Source organism: Lonchura striata, chromosome 2 (assembly GCF_050655825.1).
Source record: "Lonchura striata isolate lonStrDom1 chromosome 2, ASM5065582v1, whole genome shotgun sequence".
In the NCBI taxonomy this organism is placed as follows: Eukaryota; Metazoa; Chordata; class Aves; order Passeriformes; family Estrildidae; genus Lonchura; species Lonchura striata.
The window spans coordinates 96,003,409-96,029,323 of NC_140704.1; the positions used below are offsets into that span (position 1 = coordinate 96,003,409).

At 40.1% G+C, this 25,915-nt stretch overlaps 2 protein-coding genes across 4 annotated transcripts; one reads left to right on the forward strand and one right to left on the reverse strand.

Moving 5' to 3' along the window:
* Window positions 1-34: 34 nt before the first annotated feature.
* On the reverse strand, window positions 35-20,001 carry SLC39A6 (solute carrier family 39 member 6). 3 transcript variants are annotated; one of them, XM_085571802.1, is made up of 11 exons: window positions 19,928-20,001; window positions 17,888-18,675; window positions 16,532-16,712; window positions 16,092-16,261; window positions 14,619-14,828; window positions 12,925-12,994; window positions 11,277-11,654; window positions 7,493-7,585; window positions 6,022-6,102; window positions 3,472-3,662; window positions 35-3,366 (listed from the first exon to the last, which is right to left on the reverse strand). In XM_085571802.1, exons 2-11 carry the CDS (start codon window positions 18,644-18,646, stop codon window positions 3,214-3,216), a joined length of 2,286 nt encoding a protein of 761 aa, XP_085427928.1. In that variant the 5' UTR covers window positions 18,647-18,675; window positions 19,928-20,001; the 3' UTR covers window positions 35-3,213. The 3 variants fall into 3 exon arrangements, with proteins under 3 accessions (XP_085427928.1, XP_021384394.2, XP_085427927.1); XM_021528719.4 differs by lacking the exon at window positions 7,493-7,585; XM_085571801.1 differs by lacking the exon at window positions 7,493-7,585 and having other exon boundaries at window positions 19,579-19,988.
* On the forward strand, window positions 19,373-25,524 carry LOC110469744 (uncharacterized). The gene is made up of 3 exons (XM_085561471.1): window positions 19,373-19,559; window positions 19,692-20,263; window positions 22,254-25,524. The coding sequence occupies exons 1-3, from the start codon at window positions 19,373-19,375 to the stop codon at window positions 22,431-22,433; spliced, it is 939 nt and encodes a 312-aa protein (XP_085417597.1). The 3' UTR covers window positions 22,434-25,524.
* The last annotated feature ends 391 nt before the right edge of the window (window positions 25,525-25,915 follow it).

Genomic DNA, 25,915 nt, shown 5'->3' on the forward strand with positions numbered 1-25,915 from the left:
GCATCACTGAGAAAAACGCTCAGACGCCGGCGGCTTGGTTCAGTGGTTTATTTTCTCTAGCACACAGCAATACAGTAACAGCTACAGCAACCATATAGACACACACCAAAAACGTACTTTAAATTAAAAAAAACCCAAACAACCAAGAAAAACAATCCACATTCCATTAAAACATCTTTTTGTTTTCTGCTCATGGAAAACAGAACGACCCTGTTTTTCCACAGAGATTTTAACTGCAGTGGTGTCTCAGTTCAGGCAGCAGGAGAGCCTCCGTGAATTCTCTTCCAGCCTTTGAATTCACAGCCTGGGCTGTGCTTTATATAAACATAAAAGAGCTGTATTCCCACAACACACATGGCATCACATTTAGGCACAAAGGATGCACAGAAACTGTACCAGCACCTGATCCCCACAGGCCAGGCAGGGGAGAACCTGGAGAACCTCCACACCTTTGACTCCTGCTGCCCAAAGTAACACGACACCTCTTCTGTACAAATACAGGCCAAAACCATTAGAAGAATATGTTACAGAAAAAAACCCAAACCAAGATTGATTCCAGCATTGTTTGCCTATTCTGTTTACCCGCATCTAGCACAAGCAATAAGGCAGCTGTAACAGCATAAAAATTAAGGTCTGTACCATTATTAAGCTACAGATGGATACACAGACACTTGCATTTAGTATCCAGTGTAGCCAAGCACATTAAAAACTGCTGCAGAAAAATATGCACATAAAAATAAAGGGCTACTTAGAGGCTCTGCCCCACCAGTTTGCCAAACCTTGAGTATTTCCAACAACAGTAGTTTGCAACAGACGCATACTCTACTTTGTAAGGCCAACAAAGACAAACAACAACAAAACCAACCAACTCAAAACACAAAAAAATAATAACCTACATTTTATCATCCTGCTGATACAAAACTACATCAAGTTTTAGTCTGCCACCTTCTCAGTTATCAGTTTGGACAGCTGCCTGTCATGGATGTTTCTCCATCAATGATTAAAGAACAATGCATGGGTGACATATGCTTGTGTATAGGGTAGAGACATTAATGCCCACATGCTCTAAAAGCAAATAATTATTTTGATTCTTAAATTAGCAATGGGTTTTGATATGTGGATATTTTAATGTCAGTCAAGTACATCAAACGCCAGCTAAGAATCCACTGGAAACACTGAAATTTGTAGATTTTTCTCCATCATTTAGTCATTAATCATAAAATCTCTAGAACAGTAGGTTACCTGCACACTTCCTGTGACATATCCAGATAAGAGAAATCCAGCTGAACTGGCAGCTATTATGGCTGTAGGCTAACAGAAACCAACAGTGAAAAATTCAAAGCAAACTGAGCTCGTTCAAGTCTGAAATCCCCCAGGACAACAGATTTCTGTAGCAGCCAGGATTGCAGTGCAGAAAGTGGATGAAGTGCACTGTATTTATGGAGTTTTCCCACACCACAGGTAAACACCATGCCTAAGCCCTAAAAAGCCCGCTAGGACACAGGGATGCATTTGGAGAGCTGAAGGAAGTACACCTTTCTCAAGCCCTAGCTTCAAAGGAGGCACAGAACAGGATTTCATCACTGTGAGCAGAAAAGTAAGTATCAATCTTGCTAACCTGAGGAAAGACTGAAGGAGGAGGAAAAGGTAATAGTCCATTGGCTGCAAAAATTCATGTGGTACTGATTTCTCAACTCTTAAAAGACCCTAAAACCTCTCAATTAATTGAAAATATCTATTTCTGAGGTGACAGAATGGTTCTTGGCTTTCATTGTATGAGAGACCAACAAACTGTTTTAGCCTGTCATACACAGTATTATCAAACATTTCTCTTGTTGTTTAAGTTTTTTATTCAGCTGATGATTTGGAGCAGTGGATCAGAAATAGGTTCTAATCGTTTTATTTCTGGGATTTTTAAAGCTAGCTAGTAAGATAGCATAATTCTGTTATTTATTCACCATTAAACAACTTTGACATGTTCACCTTCCCTGCAAATGCAGAATTTATTTTGCCATTGGTTTTTTCAACCTTCCTCCTTCAGTGACATTCAGGATGGTTAAACATATTAAGACTGTAGGCTTAAACTACATACTTAAGTATACACTTATTATCTTTAACACCTTGCTTCTCTAGACATGCTACCAAAGAAATTTCCTTATTTTGGATTTCTCGGCTTTAGTTCCTGCAAAAAATATTGCACAGGTTTGTGTGCAATCACACTGAACTAGAAGTAGGCAGCTCTCCCACTCAGCTCACTTTCCCGAAGTAAATCAACACTTTACTTCAGGAAGCTTTTGTAGGAAATGACTGTTTATCTCAGCCTGTAGCACTCCTCCCCCTTGATATCAAAGAGGCTTTAATACACCTTTGTCACTTCAGGCAGTGTAAGTGGGATACAGCACTGCTTTTAAAGTCTTTTTGATGGAATTCACATATCTTAAAGCTTTAGCAATTTAGGAGCTGGACTTTTGTTACGGATTTGAGAAACCAGTGAAGAGCAACTCCTTTTAGAATGGATGAAACAAGTGAAACATATGATGTAACACTTGGTTTTACATCAATTAGTTTGGCGCAGAAACCAACTGGAATATGACATAGGAATCCACAAGCTACTGAGAGAACCAGCACCACCACAAAGGACAGAATGAACTTATCTGCCATCCCGGATACACCAGCTGGATGCAGAAGAGACGAGTTTTTACCAATAAACACATGCTAACCATTATATGTCTTGTTCTTGTTTTACTTTGCTCACTGTGTTTTGTATCCACTGATTTTAATTGTGCTAAAATAAAAACCACTGTTGTTTTACCTCTTTAAACCAGCAAAACCACTGAAGTCAAAAACATCACTTATAATTACATACAGTAAATAAATTCAGTAAAAAAACAAACCTAAACCCCCAAACAATAGACAATAAAAATAATACAGATTTGGCCATGTTTTACTAAGTACCACTTTTCAAGTACCATAAGCAATGCTAAATCCCAAGTAGAAAAAACACAATTAAAAACAAACAAAACCCCAACAAACCCCAAACTTTACGGTATTCCTTTCTATCAGGCAAGAAGGGAGGGAAGTACACAACAACAAAGCACACCAACAAAAATATCTAGCCTATATCAAATGTACCTTTCCAATAAGGAAATTTGTAGAAAAAAAAACCCCTACCACTTATAATTTAACACCAAGGTGTCTTCCTGGCAACCAGGATTACAAATTTATGCTGAATACAATCTTATGTTCAAATACTGAGATAAGCAGCATTATCCCAAAACCCAGGAGAATCCCAGCATTCTGTAACAGGAAGTATCCCCACCGGCTACATCCATGGTCACTGGCATCATTGTGGAGCATTTCAGGTACCTAAAAAAACAAAAAGGTGTTAAATGCCTTCAAAAGAAACAGTTGCTTCAAATCATTAATTCTTAAGCTGTGTCTTACAAAATTCAAATAGGTCTAGGCACTTACCATATCCACAAGAGCCACATACATGAACAAGCCAGCAGTAAGTGCAAATATCCACATTGAAACGTTGTCTGCATAATGGCCAATAAGGATCCCAGTGGCCATACCAAGATAGGCCAGCATAGCTGACAGAGCGTTATAAAGCACAGCTTGCTTCACAGTCATACCAGCTTTTAGAAGGACAGCAAAATCTCCTGTAACAGGGGAAAAAAGAAACAAAATGAAGTTTTCATTCTTGGGTAAGTACTGCAGTGTTGTCTTATTTACAGTTCTCTTACTTACAGGATTACTAAACTACTTTTATGCTGTTGTTTGACTTATTTTTTTTTCCTTCATAAAATCAGAAATCACTGAGGGACAGAAACTTAAAGGGTGCACATGAACAACACAGCAGCAGATACTGTAAGTTTGTAACATTTAAGTCTTTGCATTTTTGAAAGAAGAAGCTTTTTGCTGAATCACCGACTTGGAAAGGAGCCACAAGGATCATCAAGTCCAACTCCTGGCCCTGCACAGGACAGCCCCAAGATCACACCATGTACCTGAGAGCACTGTCCATACACTCCTTGAAAGCTTAGCCTTGGTGCTGTGACTGCTTCCTTGGGGAGACTGGTCCAGTGCCCAAACACCCTCTGGGTGAAAAACCTTTTCCCAATATCCAACCTAAACCTCCCCTGACACAACTTCAGGCCATTCCCTTGGGTCCTGTCACAGGACAGAGGAGAATCAGCCCCTTGTCTTCCCCTCACGAGAAAGCTGTAGACTGCAATGAGGTCTCCCCTCAGTCTCCTCCAGGCTGAACAGAACAAGTGACCTCAGCTGCTCCTCAAATGGGTTCCCCTCAAGGCCCTTCACCATCTTTGTACCCCTCCTTTGATGGTCTCTAATAGTTCATATCCTCAAACAGTTTGAATTTAAACCACCACTAAAATTCTGCAGTACCTGATATGCCTGAGTGCTCCTAAATAAAATATTCCCACTCAATTGCATATTCAATTTATTATCTGAAACCTCTCTTTGTACTTTTAATCTGTTTTATAAATTTAAAATAATTTCTTTATTTATTTCTGTAAATGATCCTTAACATCTTATTTTTACTTGAAGGACTGATAAGACCACCAGCCAGAAACAGATTTTTTGTAATTCAGAACATATTTTTTCTAAACCAGAGTAATATAAGCTTATTATTTGAAAATAAAATTGATTCTTTTTAAGTTATCTCCAGTTAAAGTAAATAAAAGTGATTTTCAAAGCTGATTTGAGTAATTTGTTACAACAGCTTTTCCTATAAGCTATTGCAACTAAGATGAACTGGTATATTAAAAACATTGCTTAGCAGTAACAACGATACAATTTTATTACCAGCTAACCTCAAGTAGTCACATTTGTTTTGATATTCCTATGCTGCTTTATGTCCTCTGGTATTGAAAATATTTCCTATCAAGTTTTCTGTTCTGATTAAAGTAGTATGATTTAAATTTTAAGAGATTTTTCTTATTTCCAAAACCAACAGAACAGTTGAATCTAAAATTATCAGGTTCATACAATTAATTTACTTCTTATATCTAAACTAACAACATTTAGTACATGTCATTAATGCAAGTTCCATGATTAGTATGAACAAGACTCAATTCCTCCTAACCCATAAAATCAGATACATTTTCTCTATAATAACACATTTCTGTATAACTTTACTGTACAAATATATCAAACTGTTAATACAGAGAGAGTTTAATGTTTACACAAACTGGTTTACAAGCTCTATTAAATGAAACTGAAGGTTCTCCCCTCTGGGGAATTAAACTTTAAAAAAAGTGAAAGAAAACTCCTCTTTCTTCATTCTATACACCAAGTGTGACTGTGACCATGACAGCTGAGAAATAAACACCAGTTGCACATCCAAAATGATCTGACAACTGGAAAGACCAGCTTTGTCTTGAGTTCAACTGAGCACATCCATCGTGTTCTCACCAGCTGCCCTTCTGAAGGGCCAAATACTGAACTCATATTGTAAGACATGACAATAATCTCTCATGGGACTGCACACGAATTTAAATCACTTGAGCTTGAAAGACAAACTGTTTCCAGACAGATTTCCAAGTAGTTTCAAGTTTAATTTAGAGCTACAGCAGTTCTTTCCAAGACTTAATGAAAAAGCAGCAAATGTTATGTGGAAAGTACTTTGACTAATCGTGACCTTCCTTTTAGCAGCACAAGCACAAGAATAAAATTAAGGAGAGATGTGAGAAAAGCAAATTCTGTCATGCGTCCTCCTGCAATTCACAATTTATGTTATATATAAGGAGAATAAAAACTACAACTACAGTAGACAAAAAAAACTGTAACTGCAAGAGAAAGTTTTAAAAGAAGTAGCTGAAATATTTAGATTTTAAAACTATTAATTCAATTAAGACATGGTTAAAGTCTTTAAGTAAATCAGAAGTATCCTGGAATAGACAACCTGACAGATAAAGCTGTCTGATCAAATTTTATTCTCCCACATGCACCTGTAAGCACATACACATGCAGCATATGGAAATTCTGCGGTCTTACCTAGCTCATGAGGTAATTCATGGCAAAATACAGCCACAGAAGTGCTTAAACCACTAGATAACCCTTCAGTAAAGGCTGCTCCTATGAAGAGACAGGGAAAAAAAAACATTACTAGATATTCAGTCATCAAGTGCAGAAGCATTTTTCTATGTGCTTGTGTTACGTTAGGACATATATTTCACTTAATTTTACTTTTTGTGGAAGCATTTAAACTTTAACTGAACAGTTTTTTATGATTCTTGCATCGCAAAATTCTTCTTCAGAATTTTGCTATTAAAGTAAACCACATTTCATACCTTATTTCTGAACTAAGCCAAATACATTCCAACATTCCAACAACACAACCCTTCCCAAAAAATGCAATAAATGGAAATACCATCCAAAAATACTTTTTTTTAAAGATACAAAGGGAACAAAGCAGTTCAACTGCACCTGAGAGTCACACTCCTTAAGAAAGGAAAGTCAAGACAACAATAAAGAGAGGTTATGAAATCAACAGGGACAGATCAACTTCTAAGCAGCTTGCTTTAGGGTCAATACCACAGCAGGTTGCTTTTAAGAGAAAGTAATCCCCAAATCCACAGAAACCCCTTAAACTAGTCCTATAGTCCTCATCTTTCTTGTCTTCTCTGCTCCTCCTGTTGCTTGCCATTTTTCTTGTTTGGCAGCAGCTCGGGAGGACGCAGCATGCTGCAGAGCTGCACCACAGCTGACACATGGCATGTCAGGTCCCCAGCTGCATGAAGAGTCTCTCCAAGGGTGCAGAGCCACATCCAACTTCCTCTTCAGCTGCTACCAAGAGCCTGTCAGACAACCAGATGCTGCCAATAAGCAGTCAAAGAGGCACAAAGCCATGCCACAGTGGCTGGCACACAAGGGACCCAGGAGTACTGCTCCCAGGGGAAGCACTACAATGGCAATGACTCCACTGGAGACAATCCCTTCTTTTCCCTGGGGAAGCTACATGCTGACCTAACTCCTGAGGGAGACATGGCTATCCAGGTCTTCAAGTGCAAGAAATGACCGATGCTCCTCCCTGAAGTGATGATGACAGCAGCCACGTTATGTCTGGGATGCGTGCTGCAGCATCCAGGCAAGAGGACGCAGGACATAGCAAGCAGGCACCTTTGTGGTAACAAACAGGATTGAGAGGGTATTTAGAAAAGGTTCTGCAGAGGCAAAAGCCCAAGCCCATCAGACTAAAGAGGAAGGCAAACTAAAGCAGCACTGGAACAAGAAACACGAACTCTGAGATGAGTAACATTTGAAAACAGTGAAATATCTTCTGTTCCCACTTGCAGCTACTGATCTGAAGAACATGGTCATGACCCTGGCAGCAGTGAGAGGATAAGCTAAGCCCTGTCTTGCCCAGCAGTTCAGTACATCAGATTAGAAGTACAAAAAGGAAGGAAATATTTTTTTTAGTGATAGGAGATTTCCTCCCATGCAGGTCAAAGACAGATCTCCTGACCTGTTGCCAAGGGAAGTCCATGAGACTGCCTGAATGATGCTGTGGAGACACCACCAAAGCTGGTCGAGCCTGTCACAGATAGATACCAACTGCCTACAGGGACAGAATACAATTCACTCTGGGTTTTTTTGGCTACCTCCATAAAGGGGTTCCTTGCTCCATTATAAATGTGTGAATTGTGGTTCCATGTGTCTATTCAGCCTCTTGGTCAATCAGAGTAACACTAGGAATAAGGTTACGAAAGGAAAGGTGGTAGATAAGCCTACCTATGAACACAGGACATCATCATTCACAGAGAGTCTTCAGCTGTGGAAGTAACAGTACTGGGCACACAAACCAGGATCTTCCTTAATTGTATTGGTAATCGTTTCCTACTATAGGATACAAAAGGCAGCCTTGCAAATTGACCTTCTGCTTAAAAACAAGGATAAACTGATGGCAAATACAGCAAAAAATGACATCTTGTGAGCATGAGGTAACTGAGTTCAGGACACAGGAGGAGACTGGAAGAGGAAGAAGCAAAATTAGGACTCCAGGCTTCAGTGAAGCAGATTTTAATTTATTTAAGGAATTGCAGGGCAGGGAATCGGTCAAAAGAGATAATGTGCCCAGAAGAGATGGCCAGTTTGTATATTACAGAGATGCAAAAGCCAACAAGCCTGTTTGTACAGGAACACTTGCAGAAGATGTGCCCAGCTAAGCAGTGTGTCCTAGTAAATTAGGATTCAAAAAGGAAGCACACAAGAAATAGGAACAAAGACAGGCAACAAAGAAGCTAAAAGCAGTGGAACAAAAGGGAGGAAGACCAAAGCCCAGCTTGATCTAAAACTAACAAGACTCCAAGGATAACAAGAAACAGTTCTACAAGAATGTTAGCTGAGAAAAAATATTCGTGAAAAATTCACATCTGTTGATAGATGAGGAAGGGAAAGAAGCAGTAGACATAATGAGGCAAAACACCAGCACAACCTTCATCTCAGTCATCTCAGCCAGATCCCAGCTCCATTCCAGAAAGAAAGAGACAGCAAACCACAGGAGCAACAGTTCAGAGAAATGCAGAAAATCCTGGAAATGCTCAGATACATCCCAGGATGGGACTCACCTGAGGGCACTGACAGACATTAGTGTGACTAGAGAGCTGCTTTTGGTCGTGTGTGGAAAACCATGGCTATAGAAGGCCCCACTGGAACTCTGGGAAAAGGATAACATTATTCCCATCTTTAAGAAAGGACTCAGGAGTGGTCAGTGTCATCTCAGTTCCTGAAAAGATCATGTGGAATATCCTCTTGAAATCTCTCTCCAAAAGCTGCATCCAGCTTGAGGAAATAATTGATCATATAGATGGTGAATACAATTGAACTTTAGTAGGATTTCTGACACTACCTCCTATAGCAGTCTTATCTGGGCAAAGAGGAGATAAGGGCTTGCACACTGACTGGACTGCTGGACTAATAGGGCCTGGTGGATGTCATCAGGACAAATACTACAACCCATTTTCTTCAGTATCTTCACTAATGATCTGGATAAAACAGATGGCACTAACAGCAAATTTAGGGGAAAGCAGGGAGAATGTAAGGCCTGAGGTGAAACACCAAGCACTAGAGCTTTAGACAAGACCATAATAAACTTAATTATTATAAAGTTCAAAGAGAAAAAGTAAGAAGTAATTAAAGTACAAGCTTAAATATCAAGAATATATTTTTTTATTTTTTCACTGCTAAAAAGAAGTCCTGAAATGTTAACAAACTCAGGATGAAATTAATATGTCTGGTATTATCCCCTCTCAAGACACTGATTTATCTTAAAATATACCTTTAAGACATGACTTCTCTCAAAAGCTGAAGAAAAAAAATAGCCATGCAAGATTAGTATAAAAATAGTGTTCTGCATTTTACTTATCTAGTTGTAATTACACATAAAAGTTCAAATCACAGATGATCCTTTCGCACAAATGAGTCAGATGCAACAGTTCCACGCCTTAATAAAAAAATAAGCACTTTTAAATCTTGTTCCTACATAATTAGCACAACAGATTTGAGGAAAAAAGTAACTGATGGAACTTATGAATAATAAATCACATGAAGTGAATGAACTTAAATGAAGGGTTATGCTGGCTAAAGTTATCTTTACAGAAGCGTTCACATCTTACTTAAAATACAGATTAACTACTACGCAAGCAGCATTGGCATTTTCACAACACCATCAAATTGATAATAATTCCTTTAAGCACATACAGAACACTGAAAGAAACCCATATTTTCATTAGTTTGAACAAGCTACACAGCAGGACTTCTGAAAGCTATTGCTCTCACTTGCTCAATAAGCCTTTATTAACCTTTCTCGTACTTTTCCCTTCATAACTATAAAGTCATAGCTCCTTCCCAAATCTCCCTAATGCCAAGAGGTAATTGATTCTGTGTCATTTGTATGCAAATCTTCCTTCTACCACATTTTTCACTACTGATCCGCTCAAAAATTTACATTTCATGCTTCAACTTTCATCAAAAATGAGATTAAATCAGAAAGTCTCTTTTCACATTACACTTTGAATTGACTGAATCTGAACAACTGCAAATATTGCTGTGAGAAATAGTTATTATTTGGTTTCCTCTTCAAACAAGAACAAATTTTTTCCTACAATAAAATTTACAGAAAGACTGATACTGCTGAACTGCCTCCAGTATGCTAAACAGCCTGGAAATAAATCCAATACCTGTAAAGATTAGTCTTGCATACAATAGTCAAGATCAGGAAAGATTAGCGTAAGTACTGAAGATTATTGATTTGACTTCACTTTCTGTAACCTACTTTAACCTTTTAAATTCAATATACCTGCAATCTAGTTCTCCTTCTAGGAAAAACATGAGAGAGTTCCCAAATCTGACCTCCCAGACAGAAGTCCGAAACAAAATATTCAATCTGCTATTTTTGTGATAAAGAAATATTTTCACTGAAGCATTATCAAAAAAGATTGAGCAACTACATGCATTAAGGGAAAAACAGGGGCATGAACTAAGCAGAAACAAGAACTTAAATGTTTTGTTTACAAGTAAAATAACTGTTTCTACCTGTTCAATTTTTTTAAAAATGGACTATTATGCTCAACTTTAGGAACAAAATTTTGAGTATAGCATGACCACTGTTTCAGAAAACAAAATTTTCAGGCTAAAACAGATTGAAACCAGGGCCTTATCTCCCTATCCATCAGTGCTCTGGAGTAACACTGATGTGTAACCAGGACCCAGTACAGGCAGGGACACAGATATGCCAAGTATAGAACCCGACCTTGCTGCATCACAAGAGAAGATGAAAGAGAGAAAGAAGAAGCCAATGGTACCAGTGGCCTGATGGAAGTCAAAAACTACAATTACTTCGTATGTGACAAAAAATACAAGCTTGTCCTAAAAACTAAAATCCCAACATTTTAAAAAACTGCCTGAGCACTAGCAGATACTGAAATACAAACTCAATCTTAAATATTTTTTATAAGCCTAGCTTTAGTTCTGAAACATGTTAGTTTTAACTCTACAAAAGCAGAAAATGAAGCCCAGTTTATAGATTTTCTTAAGAAAAACAGCTGCAAGCAACTAATTTCTGTTTCATCACTTACCTGCAGGTTGTTAAGCTGGAGATTTTTCATACTTACTAAGATGATGTTCTCAGAAAAAAGTTTAGACTTCAAAGATCCTCTGCTAATTAGCTACATCACTAACAGAGGTAAGAGACAGCTAGAAGACTTAACTGCCTTCACATCCAAGGCTGCAGCATCTGAGTTAGCACTTACCAATTGCCAGTCCATCACTAAAATTGTGCAGTCCATCTCCCATGATCACCATCCAGGCCAGAGTTGCTATCCCCGCGTCCTTCAGCTCTTCGCGCGAGTAGCGCTGGCTGTGACTGTGGGGATGATGGTTCTGGTGGTGATGGTGGTGCAGAATGTGATGGTAGTCATGGTGATGGTGACTTAGATGATCTGTCTGTCCTAGAGTATCGTGCAAGTGAGAATGGCATTTGTTTCTACAGCCCCTGGACACATATTCATTGTCAACCTCCTCTTGATGAGAATGAGCTATCATCACTTCTTCTTCCTCTTGTACAGTTGGCTGCTGCGAAATGAAGGTTGATGGATCTTGAGAGTCTGTCCCTAGATAGCCCTCAGGTCCTGTTACAAAAACCCAGAGTACAATGTTACACATTTTAAAAATCACCTAGGAAGCAAAGATACAACAAAAAGTTCGGCTATGTGAAGCAGTAAAGAAGTTTAGAAATTGAGACTGATATCCTGATATCAATCCCAGGATTGGATTGATACAATCCAATTTCTTGAACCAGAAGATTTTTTTGAAATGTTTCCACAACTTATTCAGATTTCAGAGGTAATTCCCAACAAGGAAAACTTCTAGTTTCCATCTCCTACTGCTGAAACAGCCCTTACATTATGGACACAAATGCTTCCTAAAAGGCAAAAATCTTTTCATCTAAGACTCCCTCCAATTTAAACACAACAGCAAAAAGCTCCAAGTCCCAGTTTCACAGCATGAAGACTGTTAGTTCAATTGCTTCAGAAAAACCAAGTATCTAAAAAGTATGCACCATTTAGTACTCTCAGGGCTGAAGAAGGATACAGAAGATTATGTTATAGATAATTTTGGAAACTGCTATATTTCAAAACAAATACAGACACTTGAGTTTAACACCTGGAAAATAAACAATAAAAAAAAAAGTCATCGATACAGACTATTAAATATCCTAATATAAACACTGCTGACACACCACAGTTGGTTCTTCTAACTAATTGCTGAAACTTGATAAATTCTGCCTCTGCAATTAAATTAATAAATATTATTTCCTACATGACAGACAAGTATTTCATTAGTTATAAAATTACCCTGAAAAACAGAACATCTCTTTTGGCAACAACAGCTAACAGGTAACTAGTCTGGTGTGTTTTAGCTTAAAGCATGATCTTGGGGATAACATGGTCATTTGTACTCTGAATGCTGAACTTCAAGTATTGTCTAGAATTTTGTAATATTACCTTTATAAATAATCAAATTAACAAAACCCAGAAATATAAATTATGAGTCATGGAAAACATCTAGCAGTCTAAAGAGAAATGTACAAAGTGTAGCTGTACTGCAACTTTCACAGAATGACTTCAACTTCTGTTGTTAAATCCAGAATTAAAAGGCTTAGAAGTTCCAAAACTGTGGATTCACTACTTCTAATCCACTGATCCTTTTCAAAGGAAAGCAGCAAATAGACCTAGTGCTCCAAATATCAGCAGACAGACAGGTTTTGCTTTGAAAATAATTCAAATAGGCAGCAATCCAACCAACATTAAGAAGCTGATCTAGGAGCTGCCATCAATCAGGTGTTTTTTAAACAGTGCTGCCACAAAGAAACAACTGTGTGATATTAATGAGACTTACGATCATCCGTATCCAACTTCTCCTCATTTGCTGAAAACTTCTTACTTTCTCCATCATCTTCATTTTTTTTCTTATTCCAAAAGAAAATACTGCAGTTATGAATATTTTACTTATTTTTCAGGATATACATGAGCAACATTATATTCACAACAGTTATGCAGCCTGCACAGAAAGAGGACAACACGGAAGCCATATAAAGCGTGTAGAAGAGGAATATTAGAAACTAACTAAAGTAAGATGACAAAGGCTCCTCAGGCTCCATAGGAAGGAAGAAAAAACAAAACAAAAAATACCACAAACAAACCAATCAACCCACACACACAAATGTCCTACATTTTTCACAAGAAACAATCAGAAGGTTTTCATCTGAGAAGTGAAATGCATCAAATGGTGACTAATTTATTCTGCTAATTCTTTTCTATCATAATGTCAATATAATGTTTTTTAATAACATACAGAAGGAAAACCAAATAAGATCTCTCCTCCTTGCCCACTAAAGTCTGTATCACAACAATTTATGATCACTGACTCAACATCTAGTAAGGCATAATTAGACTAACAGGAAATCCATTCCTTGTGGCTGGGAGGAGACAAAATTCCTGCTTTGCTTGAAACTCATGTTCTTTCCTGTCAAACAAATTTAACTAGAGATAGGGAAATCTCACAGTTAGTTTAGCTTCAGTATAAACCACACTAACACAACCTCCCATGATCAAAGAGCTTACATGGCATCTTCCCTGTGATACTGCCTTAATGACCAATTTAATGAAAACTAAACAGAGATTATCAGTCTCTGAGGTAGCCTAGCAATTAGCTATTTTTAAACTAAGTAATTAGTATTTACTAACTTTCTTCAAGCAAGGCTTAGGATTTGTTGGAACCAGATGGCCTTTAAGATACAATAGAATCATGGAGTGGTTTGAGTTGGAAGGTATCACAAACTTCTGTTTAATTTTTCTTACTGAATCAGTTTTTATATAATTCTTTATTCCTGGCTACACAGGTCTTTAAAGAACTGTTATAAGTAATTGGTAAGTTACCAACACTAATGACCTGCCAAAATTCAGTTTTTTACCTTACACATAAAAACCAGCATAACAATCTGAGAACTGCATTTTTGGGGGACAGAAGGGAAAGCACCAAGGGGCTTGACAGACTGCGTTTCCTCATGGAATGCTATTCCATAAAGTCACTTTCCAGAGCATACTTGGAGGCTTATTTATGTAAGCGCTTATTCACAACCCTTACCTGTCTGTGCAAGTGCCCTCCTCAACAGCAGAACAATACCTGTACAATGCAAACTTACTGCATCCAGGATTGGAATTAAAATAATAATAATAAAACCAGCTAAGATAGTTATAAATGCCTCAAGATGTCAGAAGGAAGTCAGTAATTAAGTGAGTTTTAAAATCACTCTGTTAAAACTGAAGATGCAACTGGATATTTTCTTATTAAACAGTTCACTGCAATGTCAAACCGTGTACTATATTGTTTGGTTATGGAAATAGCAAAGAGCCCTTAATAAAAGGTTTAGAAGTGTATGTGTCCCTAATAAAAATGACATTCTAACACTAATCCAGTCAGCTATTGCTATTAAATTAAAAGATATATGATATTCATGGAAGGTTTTTTAATAAGTGTTTTCAGAAATGAGCATGTAATACAATAGAGCTTCAGAGTAATAGTCTCCCTACCTTTTTCTTCTTGTCTTTAAATTGTTTTATTAAAGTGATCAAATGCTCCACTAGAAACATGAAGTACAAGCCTCCAAGTGCTGTAAGTCCTTTCCATGTAGAATCCAGGTAAGCACTCTCCTCTGTACTTTGAAAAACAAGATGCTTGTACATAAAACCTTTTTGATCAAGCAGAGGCTTTTCGTGGTGATGGTGATGGTTTCCATGAGACTAAAGGGAGAACAAAAAGGGGAAAGTCGTCATATTCAAAAGAACCACAATGTAAGAAACATAGAAAGTATTCCTCACATCATTTTCCTCGTGTCTGGAGTCCACACTTGACAATTTTCACAGGGCAAATGCTCTGCTTACAGACTCAAGCAATTAAAAAGGAATCTGTTGATTGGAAATTTTTTCATAGGAAGAAACGTTGCAAGGACTGAGAACAAGCCTGGCACTGGCTCACTCACTGAAGCTGCATGGACACTGCTTAATTCAAGGTGTACATCTGCCCCCACACAAACTCCTGACACCATCAAAGAACCCACATTTTAAGCAGTGGTCACAGCCAGCACACCAGTTAGCTTCCCATCTAAGAAAACTCCTAGATGTCAAACAATTTTTTCTACAAGGAAGTTGGCTGCAATTTATTTTTTTAAAGGAAGTCTGACACTTTTCCTCTCCTTACTGGATACAGGTATAATCAGAAATAAAAAACCTTTTTGCACATCTCATTCACACGTTTTGATTTACATAACCTTACACAGCAAATGCAAAATTAACTGAAAGGAAAAAGAACCACCTGGTGGATTATAGGCAGGACTGGAAAACCACAGAATCTGCAGTCACTTTTATCCATTTTATTTGAAAGCTGAAACAAGCTACTTTTGGGAGGGGAGAATGTCTATTTAAGAACTTCAAGAAAGATAGTCAATTTAGCAATCATATTCCCATTTCATTGTCCCTATTACATAATAGCAATTCCAAAATCTATCAAGTAGTATTTTCCCCAGGACTTCAGAAATTTTGGATTCTGGTTAAAAAAAAAGAAAAATCACAAAGCTATCAACATAAGTAGCTTGTAACAAAAAATAGTTGATTATTTATTTCACATTTAAAGTCTTCAGTGAGCAATTTCCAATACCTCTAAAGTCCATTAAACTGGGGAAAAAAGCAGGTGGCAGTACTGCAATAAACCACTAAGAAAATTTATGCAAAATTCTTGCATTCAAGGAACAATAAAAGGACATGGCAACACATATGACTAAGAACAGGAAATAGAGAGTGGGATAATGCTATGAAGCTCTTGAACTTTTAAAGACTGTGAAATGATTCATGCAGATGTTCCAAATGGAAAACCTTTCCATCAAAAAACCTGCATAACAGGGTTGAGAAATGACTCATCAAATGGGTACGAACTAATAGGGCACTAATAGATACAGCTACCAAGTTCTCCGCTTTGAGATAATGAATGAAACAATAATTAATACTTACATGTGGAAGGAGGTGTAAGAAAGCATCTCCACTCAAGGTCCCCACAGCCAATGCCACAAGAAAACTCAGAAGAAATTTGAAAAATACTCGATTCATCAGTGGTACCAATATAACACCGAGCAAGGAAAGAAAGCTGATGACGGAGATGGATATAAAGCCACCAATCCAAGCTGGCAAAAAAAATAAAATAGTAACAGCAATAAGTAACAGCTGTACATGATTTTGTTTGCTTAACATTTTTGTTATCAAACACACTTGATCATTAAATTAATCAGATGTTAACAAAAGGTATGCCACAAAGATTTTTCTCTAGTCTTGGTGAAGCGCCAAAAGAAAATGACACTTCCTACAACTATGAAATAGGTTTCTTGGATTTAAAACCAACATAAACACTTTTCCATTAAGCTTCGATGTTACAAAAAAAAAAGAAAACAGCCTACCTATTTGCAGAGAATAACTTTTTGGAGGAGTTTCAGCTTTTTCACTAGTAGCATGGACTATGCAGTACTTGCCATCAATCTGGTTAATAAGAGCTGGACAGAGATAACTAAATTCTGTAGCAGTCAACAATACTTGAGTGCCTATTCCATGCGACTGCATCAGTTTGGATGCATTGGAGCACTGTGGAAAGAGACACGTTAAAGATTAACCAGAAACAAAATACCACGATCCATCTTAAAAGGACTGCACATCCCATCTTAATTGAAATGCAGTGGCACCACATGAAAGCAGCTACATCAACATAACTCAAAAACTGTTAACAAACCCATTGAGTAAAAAATGTACTTCCACCCTAATCCTGCTTCAGAAAGTTGGTTTGGGAGTCTGGGTAGATGACATGTAATTATTCTCAGCACAAATGGGTCAGACGCTTTGATGTACAAATAGAAAAAGCCTAACGCTTTTCAGTCAGTTTTAAAGGCCACATAAGGAAGCATTAACAAGGTCAAATGCCGTTTTGTAGCACTAACTGCTGTACATCGTGTACATACACTCCCTCGAGTAAATAGCTCCCCACTGCACAACCTACACAAAGTCTCAGTGGGTTTAAAGAACAGCAGTACTTCTGCTTCAACAGTGCAGAACACAGCAACAACTCGTGAACTCAGCACCCACCATTACATGCCACACAACACCCACTCGGAGTTACCTGGCATGGCTGCAAACATTGCAAGATCCTGCTTGCTTTTTAAAGCCTTTAACAGAAAAGGATCTGACTGTTTAAGAAAAATGTCTACAACACAGATATACTCTTTATCAGTGCTAATTTTACACTATTTTGAAGTAACATGTGACATTTTGCCACGATCCTTTTCAGAGTTGTTTACATCCCGTTGTTAGATGGGGAGGGGAAGGTGTTAAGTGGAAGACGGTTTGACACTATCACAATGTGAGACAGCTTTCGTAAGAATCACAGTACCTTAATTGGATTTTTTTACTCCATTAATAGGAAAACAAGACAGGCTCCAGATCTAAGGCAGATCTGCAAGTTTAAAACTGTAGCTGTTTTTCAGGTTTAGTAACTATTTAATATTTAGTAGCAGTTAAATATATAAATCATAAATGCATTAAACCAAGTGTACATTTATACTTAATTTTCCTCTGAGCTTGTGAACACAACACCATATTCCCTCAAAATGTTAAGTTCCAAGGAAAGTTGTTTGCATGCATTTGGCTATGGGTATTGTTACACCACAAAACTTGCACCCAGGTAAACAATAAGCATCTGAAAAATAAGCCATGACAATATTCCTGATGGATCTGGATTCCTGAGACTACAACAGAACCGGCCTCACCTCTTGAATGCTTTGTTTTTTCAGTTTAGAATAGAGGTAGCTCCCTCTCTCCAACTCCTTTGGAGAAGCACGAGATTCGTTTGCCTTTGTGGCACCCAGCCAGGTGGCATTGCGGCCCCCTGTGACATTAGCGGCACCAGGGCCAGCAGCACCCACTCGAACGACTGTCTTGACTTCCCCGGGCTGCCCGCTCTGGAGCTCGGCGTGGCCGCCTGCGGAAGCGGCGATGACGGACGCCATGATCTCATGGAGCGCGTTCTTGCTGCGCACAAAGTTCTGCTGCCGCTCCACGCTCTCGGCTTTATGAGGCTCCTTCGCGTGGCTGCTCCTGTGGTCTTTGCTAGCATCAGATTCGTGGCTTGGACAAGCAGTCTTCTCGGAGCTTTTACTCAATGAAACATGATTATGATGAGAGCGATGGTCGTGGTCATGGTCGTGATGGTCATGATTGTGGTCGTGATCATGGTCATGATCGTGGCTTATTTTAATCCTCTTCATTTTATCTATACCTATGTTCTGTAGCAGTTTTCTAAACCCATCAATTGACAGAGAGTTGTTTTCTCCATAACGATTAAAAAGTTCTTGAAGGTGCAACTTCTGTATTAGTCCTGCCAAGTCAGTATTAACACCCACTGTCTTTTCTGGAAAAGCTCTCTCTGATGTATGCACAACAGTAGCTGTCTCCACCCCATGGTGATAACTTTCACACAGCAGTATGGAAAATGATACAAGAAAAATAACTGATACCGTACTCTCCATTGCAGTTCCTTTTCAGCAGTGAAAATAATCTGAAAAAAGAAGAAAATATCAATGGTTTGCACAAAACCAATCACCTTATCCTCCATAATACACAAAAAAGCCACCACAGCAAACAAAACCAAACCCTACTCAAAGTATGGAAGTGCAGCAAGAGGCATTTAAATTTCTTACACATTCAGCACATTTCCCAGATGTGTTGCCTCAGGCAACAGAAGAAGCTGAATACCACAGTGAGGTCACTGGCCATGAACACCTCCCCAGGTGCCAGCTTGCTTTTGTTTAGCTCTTTCTGAGTCACTGCTTACATGGGCTACACAATGAGAGCCCTCAAGGGTGCACCAAGTAAGTTCTAGGTTAGAGTTTTCTTGTGCTTAAAATAAACCCTGTAATTTCTGTCTGAGCAATGAATAAGTCATATAAATTACATGATCCTGCTTAAAAACCGAAATTCCCAACCCTTCATCACTGGATTTCCCGAAGCTTTTGGTAAACCAGCTGGGCAAGTGTTTCCAGCACTCAAAAAAAATCTGTCTTTTTCTGCTGTCACGTTTTGCCTTTGTTTTAACATCAGTGTCGCACGGCTCCTTTCACTAGGCAGGCAGGCCATTGCTGTGGACCACATGCTCTCAAGTGTGAGCGTTTGTGAGTTTCATTCCATAAATACTCCAGCAGGGCTGCGAATTAACTGCTATGGAGACTGTGCCGCCTCAGTCCTTTTCCAGGGCGATGAGGAAATATCAGTCAGCCCGGACAACCCCGCACCGCCGCTGGAAAGAGATGAGGGGACCTCCTCATTGTCGGCAAGTAATTGAAAGAGGAGTTCCAAGAGGATGGATCCCGGCTGTCTCGGTGGTGCCCAGCAATGGGACAAGAGGCAAGGCGCAGAAACTAATGCACAGGGAGCGGCCCCGGAGTATGAGGACGAACTCAACTGTGCGGGTGACCGAGCACTGGAACACTGTCCGGAGAGGGAGCGGACTCTCCCTCACTGGAGAAATTCCAGAACGGCCTGGACGCAATCCTGCGCCGCGTGCTCTGGGATGAGCCTCCTGGAGCAGGGCGGCTGGCCCGCACGCTCCACCGTGCTCCGCCCCAGCCTGTGCCGCTCCGCGACTCCGTGAGCCGCGGCACCGCTCAGCGCCCGCGGCCGCACGGCGGAGGCGGCCCCGGCCGCCCGGAGCGCGGCCCGGCACGGCACACAGCACACAGCACACAGCACACCACGAGGGGCCGCCGCGGGAAGAGGGGCGAGGAGGGGGAGGACAAGAAGCCCGAGGTTACCTCTCCCGGCGCCGGGCCGGGCTGAGCCGCACCACCGCCGCTGCCCGCCCGCGCCGGCCGCGCCGCGCCCCTCCGCCTCCCTTTCCCGTTCCGGGTACGGCGGCCGCCGCGGGGCGGGGCCAGAGCGCCCCACGGCTCTGTCCGCACTCAGCAGCGACGAGGAGCTGGTCCCGGAGCCGCCCCACGGCTCTGTCCGCACTCAGCAGCGACGAGGAGCTGGTCCCGGAGCCGCCCCACGGCTCTGTCCGCACTCAGCAGCGACGAGGAGCTGGTCCCGGAGCCGCCCCACGGCTCTGTCCGCACTCAGCAGCGACGAGGAGCTGGCCCGGGAGGAAGGTGGGATCCCGAGAGGCGCCCTGCTTCAGAAAACACCGGCGCTTGGATTTAGGGCTTCGCGGGAAGTGTGAATAAGAGTTAAAAGGATGGGAGTCAGAGAAGTCTTTTCCTCCCAGAAAACACGAGTCGTTCAGGGTTGGGTGATGGCGCTAGGGGTGGTAGCATTCCCTGAAGGCTTGGAAAGGGTTTTGTACAAGGTCTCAAACAGAATGTGCGTGTGGGCAGCCAGGGCCGGCGCTGTGCTGTCCGGCTGTGGACACAGGGTGAATGGCACGGGATGTCGCCTTCCCACGGCATCCACAGGCCTTGGCGGCGAGCGCTGTTTGCTCAGACCTGTCATTATAACTAGTGATCTGGCAGAAGATCACTCTGTGCAGGAGTGGACAAATAGACAGTAAGAAAGCACTGAGATCACCGTGGAGAAAGGCTTGAAACTTGCTAAAAACATGTTGCTTTTTTTTTCTGAAAAAGCATACTGTATTTTTCAAATCTTGCTTTGCTGTACCACTTAACTGGTCATGAGCCCTTCACCACTCTGAGTCCCAGGCACAGGGTCTCTTACACTTCTTTTTTCTTTCTCCAACATTTCCACAGTTTTTATGTCTATCACCACATGATTAATATTAGTTACTTAATATTAGGTAAAGTGAGTGCAGTTGTGCTTACCCATGCCTGCTGCCTCTGAATTTGGCCTCTCTTGTGTTGCCAAGGTTTTTCAGCTTGCTAGAAGAGTGTGAGGGCAGCGCTGAATCCTGCCCTAGTATCTGGCTTTACTGATGACTTCTGAATGCTATGACAGTGACTTAAATTTAACATCCAAGCCATTCTCAGACATCTTCCTCCTGCTGCCTGCGCTCCTGACAGTGCCACCTTGCTCACCAGCCAGGAGGTGACAGATGTCTCGTCTTTATGTCTAATACCTCCCACTTGCTGACTGAATTAAACCTCTTTGTTCCTGAGTTCAGCTGACTGAAGGACAGAAGGTAAGTATGTGTTGTGAACGATTTCAGAAATAGAGAACAACACATTAGAAGGTTATGGATTTGTTCCATGCACTCACTTTTGAAGTATTGAAAAAAAATTCTGTCATTCAACCCTACTCTTTTTTTTTTTTTCCCCCGAAGGAAGAGGGGGAGGCTATAAATAGAGGGGGGGGTGGGGGGGTTGGTGTGTTTGGATCTTTTTTTGTTTAATGCTAATTCATTTTGCATGAATACTATTTACCAGATGCCTTTCTATAATTTCAGTGGCACAACATTTATGTCTATGTTAAGTGTTAGGCATTTGTTCATGGATTGTTTTCTTTTTTTAATCTTTTGAAATTACAGCTGCTGCATGATGCAGCCTCTTTTTCTAGCCTCTTGAATGCCTCAACTATCTTTGTTTCATTGTGTCAAATCTGGAGTTTCCCCTCATATCTTTTCAAGGGCATTTGCAAACCTAAATATTGGAGCTTAGGTCACACAGAACTGGTCTTCAGTTGTCTTTATATTTTTTTTTTGAGTACTTAACACAAATCAACTAGGCAAAAAAAGAATCCATAACAGTAAAAACAATTCACCTAAAACACTTATTTGCAGTAAAATTTGAGGTCAGGTCTATTTTACCTGAACTGATCTCAGTATGTTCATCTTACGGTAAAATTAAAGTACAATAATATGTTTTTCCCATTCTGTTATTTAGTGTTTTATTCTGAATACATATCCAGCCGTGGGCTCTGCATTAGTTTTGATTACATAAAACAAAGGTCTTGGTGACCTCTGTGGATGGCTTAATGCATGTATATAAATCTCTCAGCCTGTGGACAAATGGGAACCATTAATTAGAGAGCTGGTGGAAAGTGAACCAGGAAGCAGCTTGATTGCTGTCTTAGTCCATCATGGAACTTCATCTTAATACAGCCTGTACCTCCAGGCCTGCGCTAAAAAAAAGGGTATGTTTGGAATTGAAATTATTGTCTTCATTAGGACTTTTTCTTTGTTCATTTCAGGAGGTGACAGCCTTTTCAGCGTGTACAATGGATGAGGAAGAAGAAGATGGAAATGGAAAAGCTTGTGAAATAATACCACATTTAACTGATGTGATTGGTGTTGCCCAAAAATGCCTTGATTGCTGTGCTGAGTGTGTGCCAGTGCAACTGCCTCAAGACTTACTAGTTGGGAATCAGTAAGGAGCTGGCTGTTGGTGCAGTTCCAGTCTCTTAGCAAGGCTTTATCACAGTGCCTTGTGTGAGCTCAACATTATGCACTTAATGGAGGTGATGCTAGGGAAGTGGGCCTGAGCATGATGCTGGGAATCACCCTTAAGTGGTCCTTCTAAGCTTCTACCTCTTAGAAGTTTCTTGAGATTTGGAAAGTTTATTTCCTTGCCTTTTAAATTTTTATGGGGAACATCAGTATCTTTGATTAGTGATAATAAATGTTTTATAAAATAAATGAAAACTCTGAAAGTTAAAAAATTTGGTTTTAGTTTAAACTGCAAAGTTGTTAGCATAGAATTTCTGGATAGCTGAAACCTCACACAAAACTCCCATCTTTTTCTTTAAAATCTCCAGTACTCCTTATATTCTATTAACAACACTTCACAGTTGTAAAGAAATCCCTGAATCAGGAATTCCTTGTTAGTGTTCCAGTAGGGTCCTCCTTTCAGTACTATGCAGAACAACAAGTTGTCAATTGCATATTTGACGTTGTTGTATTCTAAGTCCTAAAGATGCCTTTTAATGTGGCAATGTCCTTTGTTTTTGTGTGTGTTCTGTGGTGGTTTCCAAAATCCTTAGAATTCTGTCTGTAAAAAAAAAAAAAAAAATTTAAAATATTGGTGTTACTGGTTATGTCTTCCAAATGGCTACAGATTTTCTGCAACCTATAATTGAGTTTTGGAAGGGAGTTTTGTTTTGTTTTGCTTTGTTTTAATTAGCATAAATACATGACATTAATTTCTTAAGTTTAAAAAAAAGAACATATATATCCTTATGTCAAATTCTCCACAACCTTCTCCTGTGCTCCTGTCTTTCTTTAGTGACTCATCCTCATGTCAGCAAATTCTTTTCTGAAGACCTCTCTGAAACAGAGAGGTTTTGGCTGAAGAAATAATTATCTGGGAGTTTCACAGCAAGAGCATTGGATCCTTTTGTGCTGTGTTTAGCTGCACAGATGTCTGGGGAAGTGCTAACTGCCAGGGTGGGGCTTTGACTTGTATCATACATTTTCTTACAAATCATGGCTATAGATATGACCTGCTTGCAAGTAATTTCTGAAGAATAAGCCCTAAAGTGATGGAAATAGTAAAGAATAGAAATAAAATATGAAAGTTGTGCTATTTCCCCCTGCAGAGGATCTTTTTCCTTTGGCCTGATCCATCAGTTACTGAAGTCTGTGGAGAAACTCCCTAGGGATTTGAACATATGATCACAGATACTTATAAACCAAAAACTTTGCAGTTTGGGTCTGCTGCAATTTTTGTGTTCAGTAATCTTGATTATATCTTGTGTTCTTCAATGCTGATGGTGCATGGAATATCAGTATTGAAAATAATTTGTAAACTGTTAAGCCGTGCTTGCTAATGTAATGATATAACACAGAAAAGTGTCTTGGCATAAGCTGTATGTGGGGTTATCAGAGTCTCGTAGCCATGAGCACAGAGGAGCAGTGACTTGAGGGGAAACTCCAGTGGCCAAGTCACTGGGTAAGCATGAGGGAAATGCCCTGCTCTGCATATTGGACTGTCAAAGGAGAAGGACGAGCCTTGGGACCAAGTGTGAAATTCACCAGACAAGTTAATGGAAGAAGCTGGCTGGATCATTACCCTGAGAGGGCGTTCAAGTCATTATGGGGTGCAAGGACAGAGATTCTTGGGATTGTGCAAGGCTTATTATAAAATGTTTAGGAGAAAGACCAAGGTGGGTAGAAGGAGGACCAAGGCAATTTGAGAAGGGACAAAGACAAGAAGATAGGGAAGAGAAGACAGCAAGGGCCAGTTGCAAGGTTGCTGGTAAGTAGTTTAATGTGGTCTGCTGCTTTTCCAGCCTTGTCACTGAACTCTGTCGGTAAATTTGTGGATGAGGGTCTGTCTGTTCTGTGTGGGTAGATAAGTAAGTGCCAGTGGCTGGAGAGGACACCAGGATTTACAGGGGCTCTTGCTTGTTATACCAGCAGCTAGAAAGACAAATGTGAAGGTCTGAGTGCCAGCAGCTGGACAGGTGGCCATAAGTATGTCATAGGTGTCTGTGTGTCTGAAGTGACAGCAACTGGAAAGACTGGAGCGGGTGCATATTGTGTGGATGTGTCCATCAATGTGTGTAATTAATTACTAATGAACATTAAGGTGGAGGTCCAAGCCAGCTGTTGGAAGGACCCCTGGAATTAGGGGATGAGGCTGTGGGAGAGCCTGTTTGTACGTGAGGCAAGTGTCAGACCAGGGGATTCAGAAGCTAGGTACAGATTGACTAAGCCCAGAGGGAGCCACAGGGTGTGTGTCAGTGTGTGCAAGTGTGCACATGCTCCAGGGGATCTGGGAGCCAGAAGTCTGTGTGGCTACATGCCTCAGGGGCTTTTTTGCCCAGGTGCCAGCAACTGGAGACACCAGAAGATCAGGCAGACAGTAACTAGACAGATGGAGTGTCTAAGAGCAGCTGCTGGAGGGATCTGTACTATATCCATCTATGGATTCCTTGCATATATAGGCTTTCATCCTAATCAGCCAGATGGGGAAACAGGATGTGGGTGCTGGTACTGATGGTGATTTCATGAGGGCTGTGTTTTGGTCTGTGTATCTGACTGGCTCTGTGTGGGTACAAGTGCTTCTCCACCTTTTTTTGAAAAAACTAACTCAGCCTCACTGCTGTGGAAACCAGAGCAGCAACAGCCTGGCCTCTAATGGGTAGTTGTTGTTGATTTGGTATTGTGGAGGCATTAGATCTCAGATGCAGAAAGGCTGAGTTTTCAGGAAAAGAATGTGAGCAGCAGCAAAGTATACTAGAAAATAATATGGAGAAAATTAGTAAGAAAAACAAAGATATAAACACTCCAGAGAAACCTATTTAGAATTGCAGAAAAATGTGCTTTGTTATATAGCAAGGTTATATATACACAGTACAATAATATGCAATAACTTTATACATTCTTGTGGGTGCTATTGACTGAAAGATGCTGAAAGAAGAGAGTAACAGCACGTATTCATGCATGGCATGCTTTTCAGTAGCATAAGTTATTATGTATCTTCATAGGAGGCTTTACTGCATAATTAAAAGATATCCCAGGCTGGAGATTCTGTTCCTTTGTGCCATAGAAATATAATAATCAAAATGTCTGAGTACAGTTTATCATCTGGTGCTTAGAGCTTCTATTTACTTTTAGAAGTTGCCAAAGAGATTCTGTATCCTAGAATTTTGTGTGTATCTAAAATACAGGGGTAGCAATTATAATCAGCAACTTTCTGCTTAGTTAGAAAAAGTTACATTTAAACAACACAGAAGCAATAGCTTCCTCATTTATTTGTTCCTTTTTTATACATTTGATTTTATAAATAGAAGCCTGAATCTCAAATGCCCTGGCTCAGTCTGCAAAGGTGGACTGCCAACTTCACTGGGTTAGCACTGGGCTTTTCAATACTCATTGCCTTCACTTTTTTACCTGAGCCAGCTGTGCAATT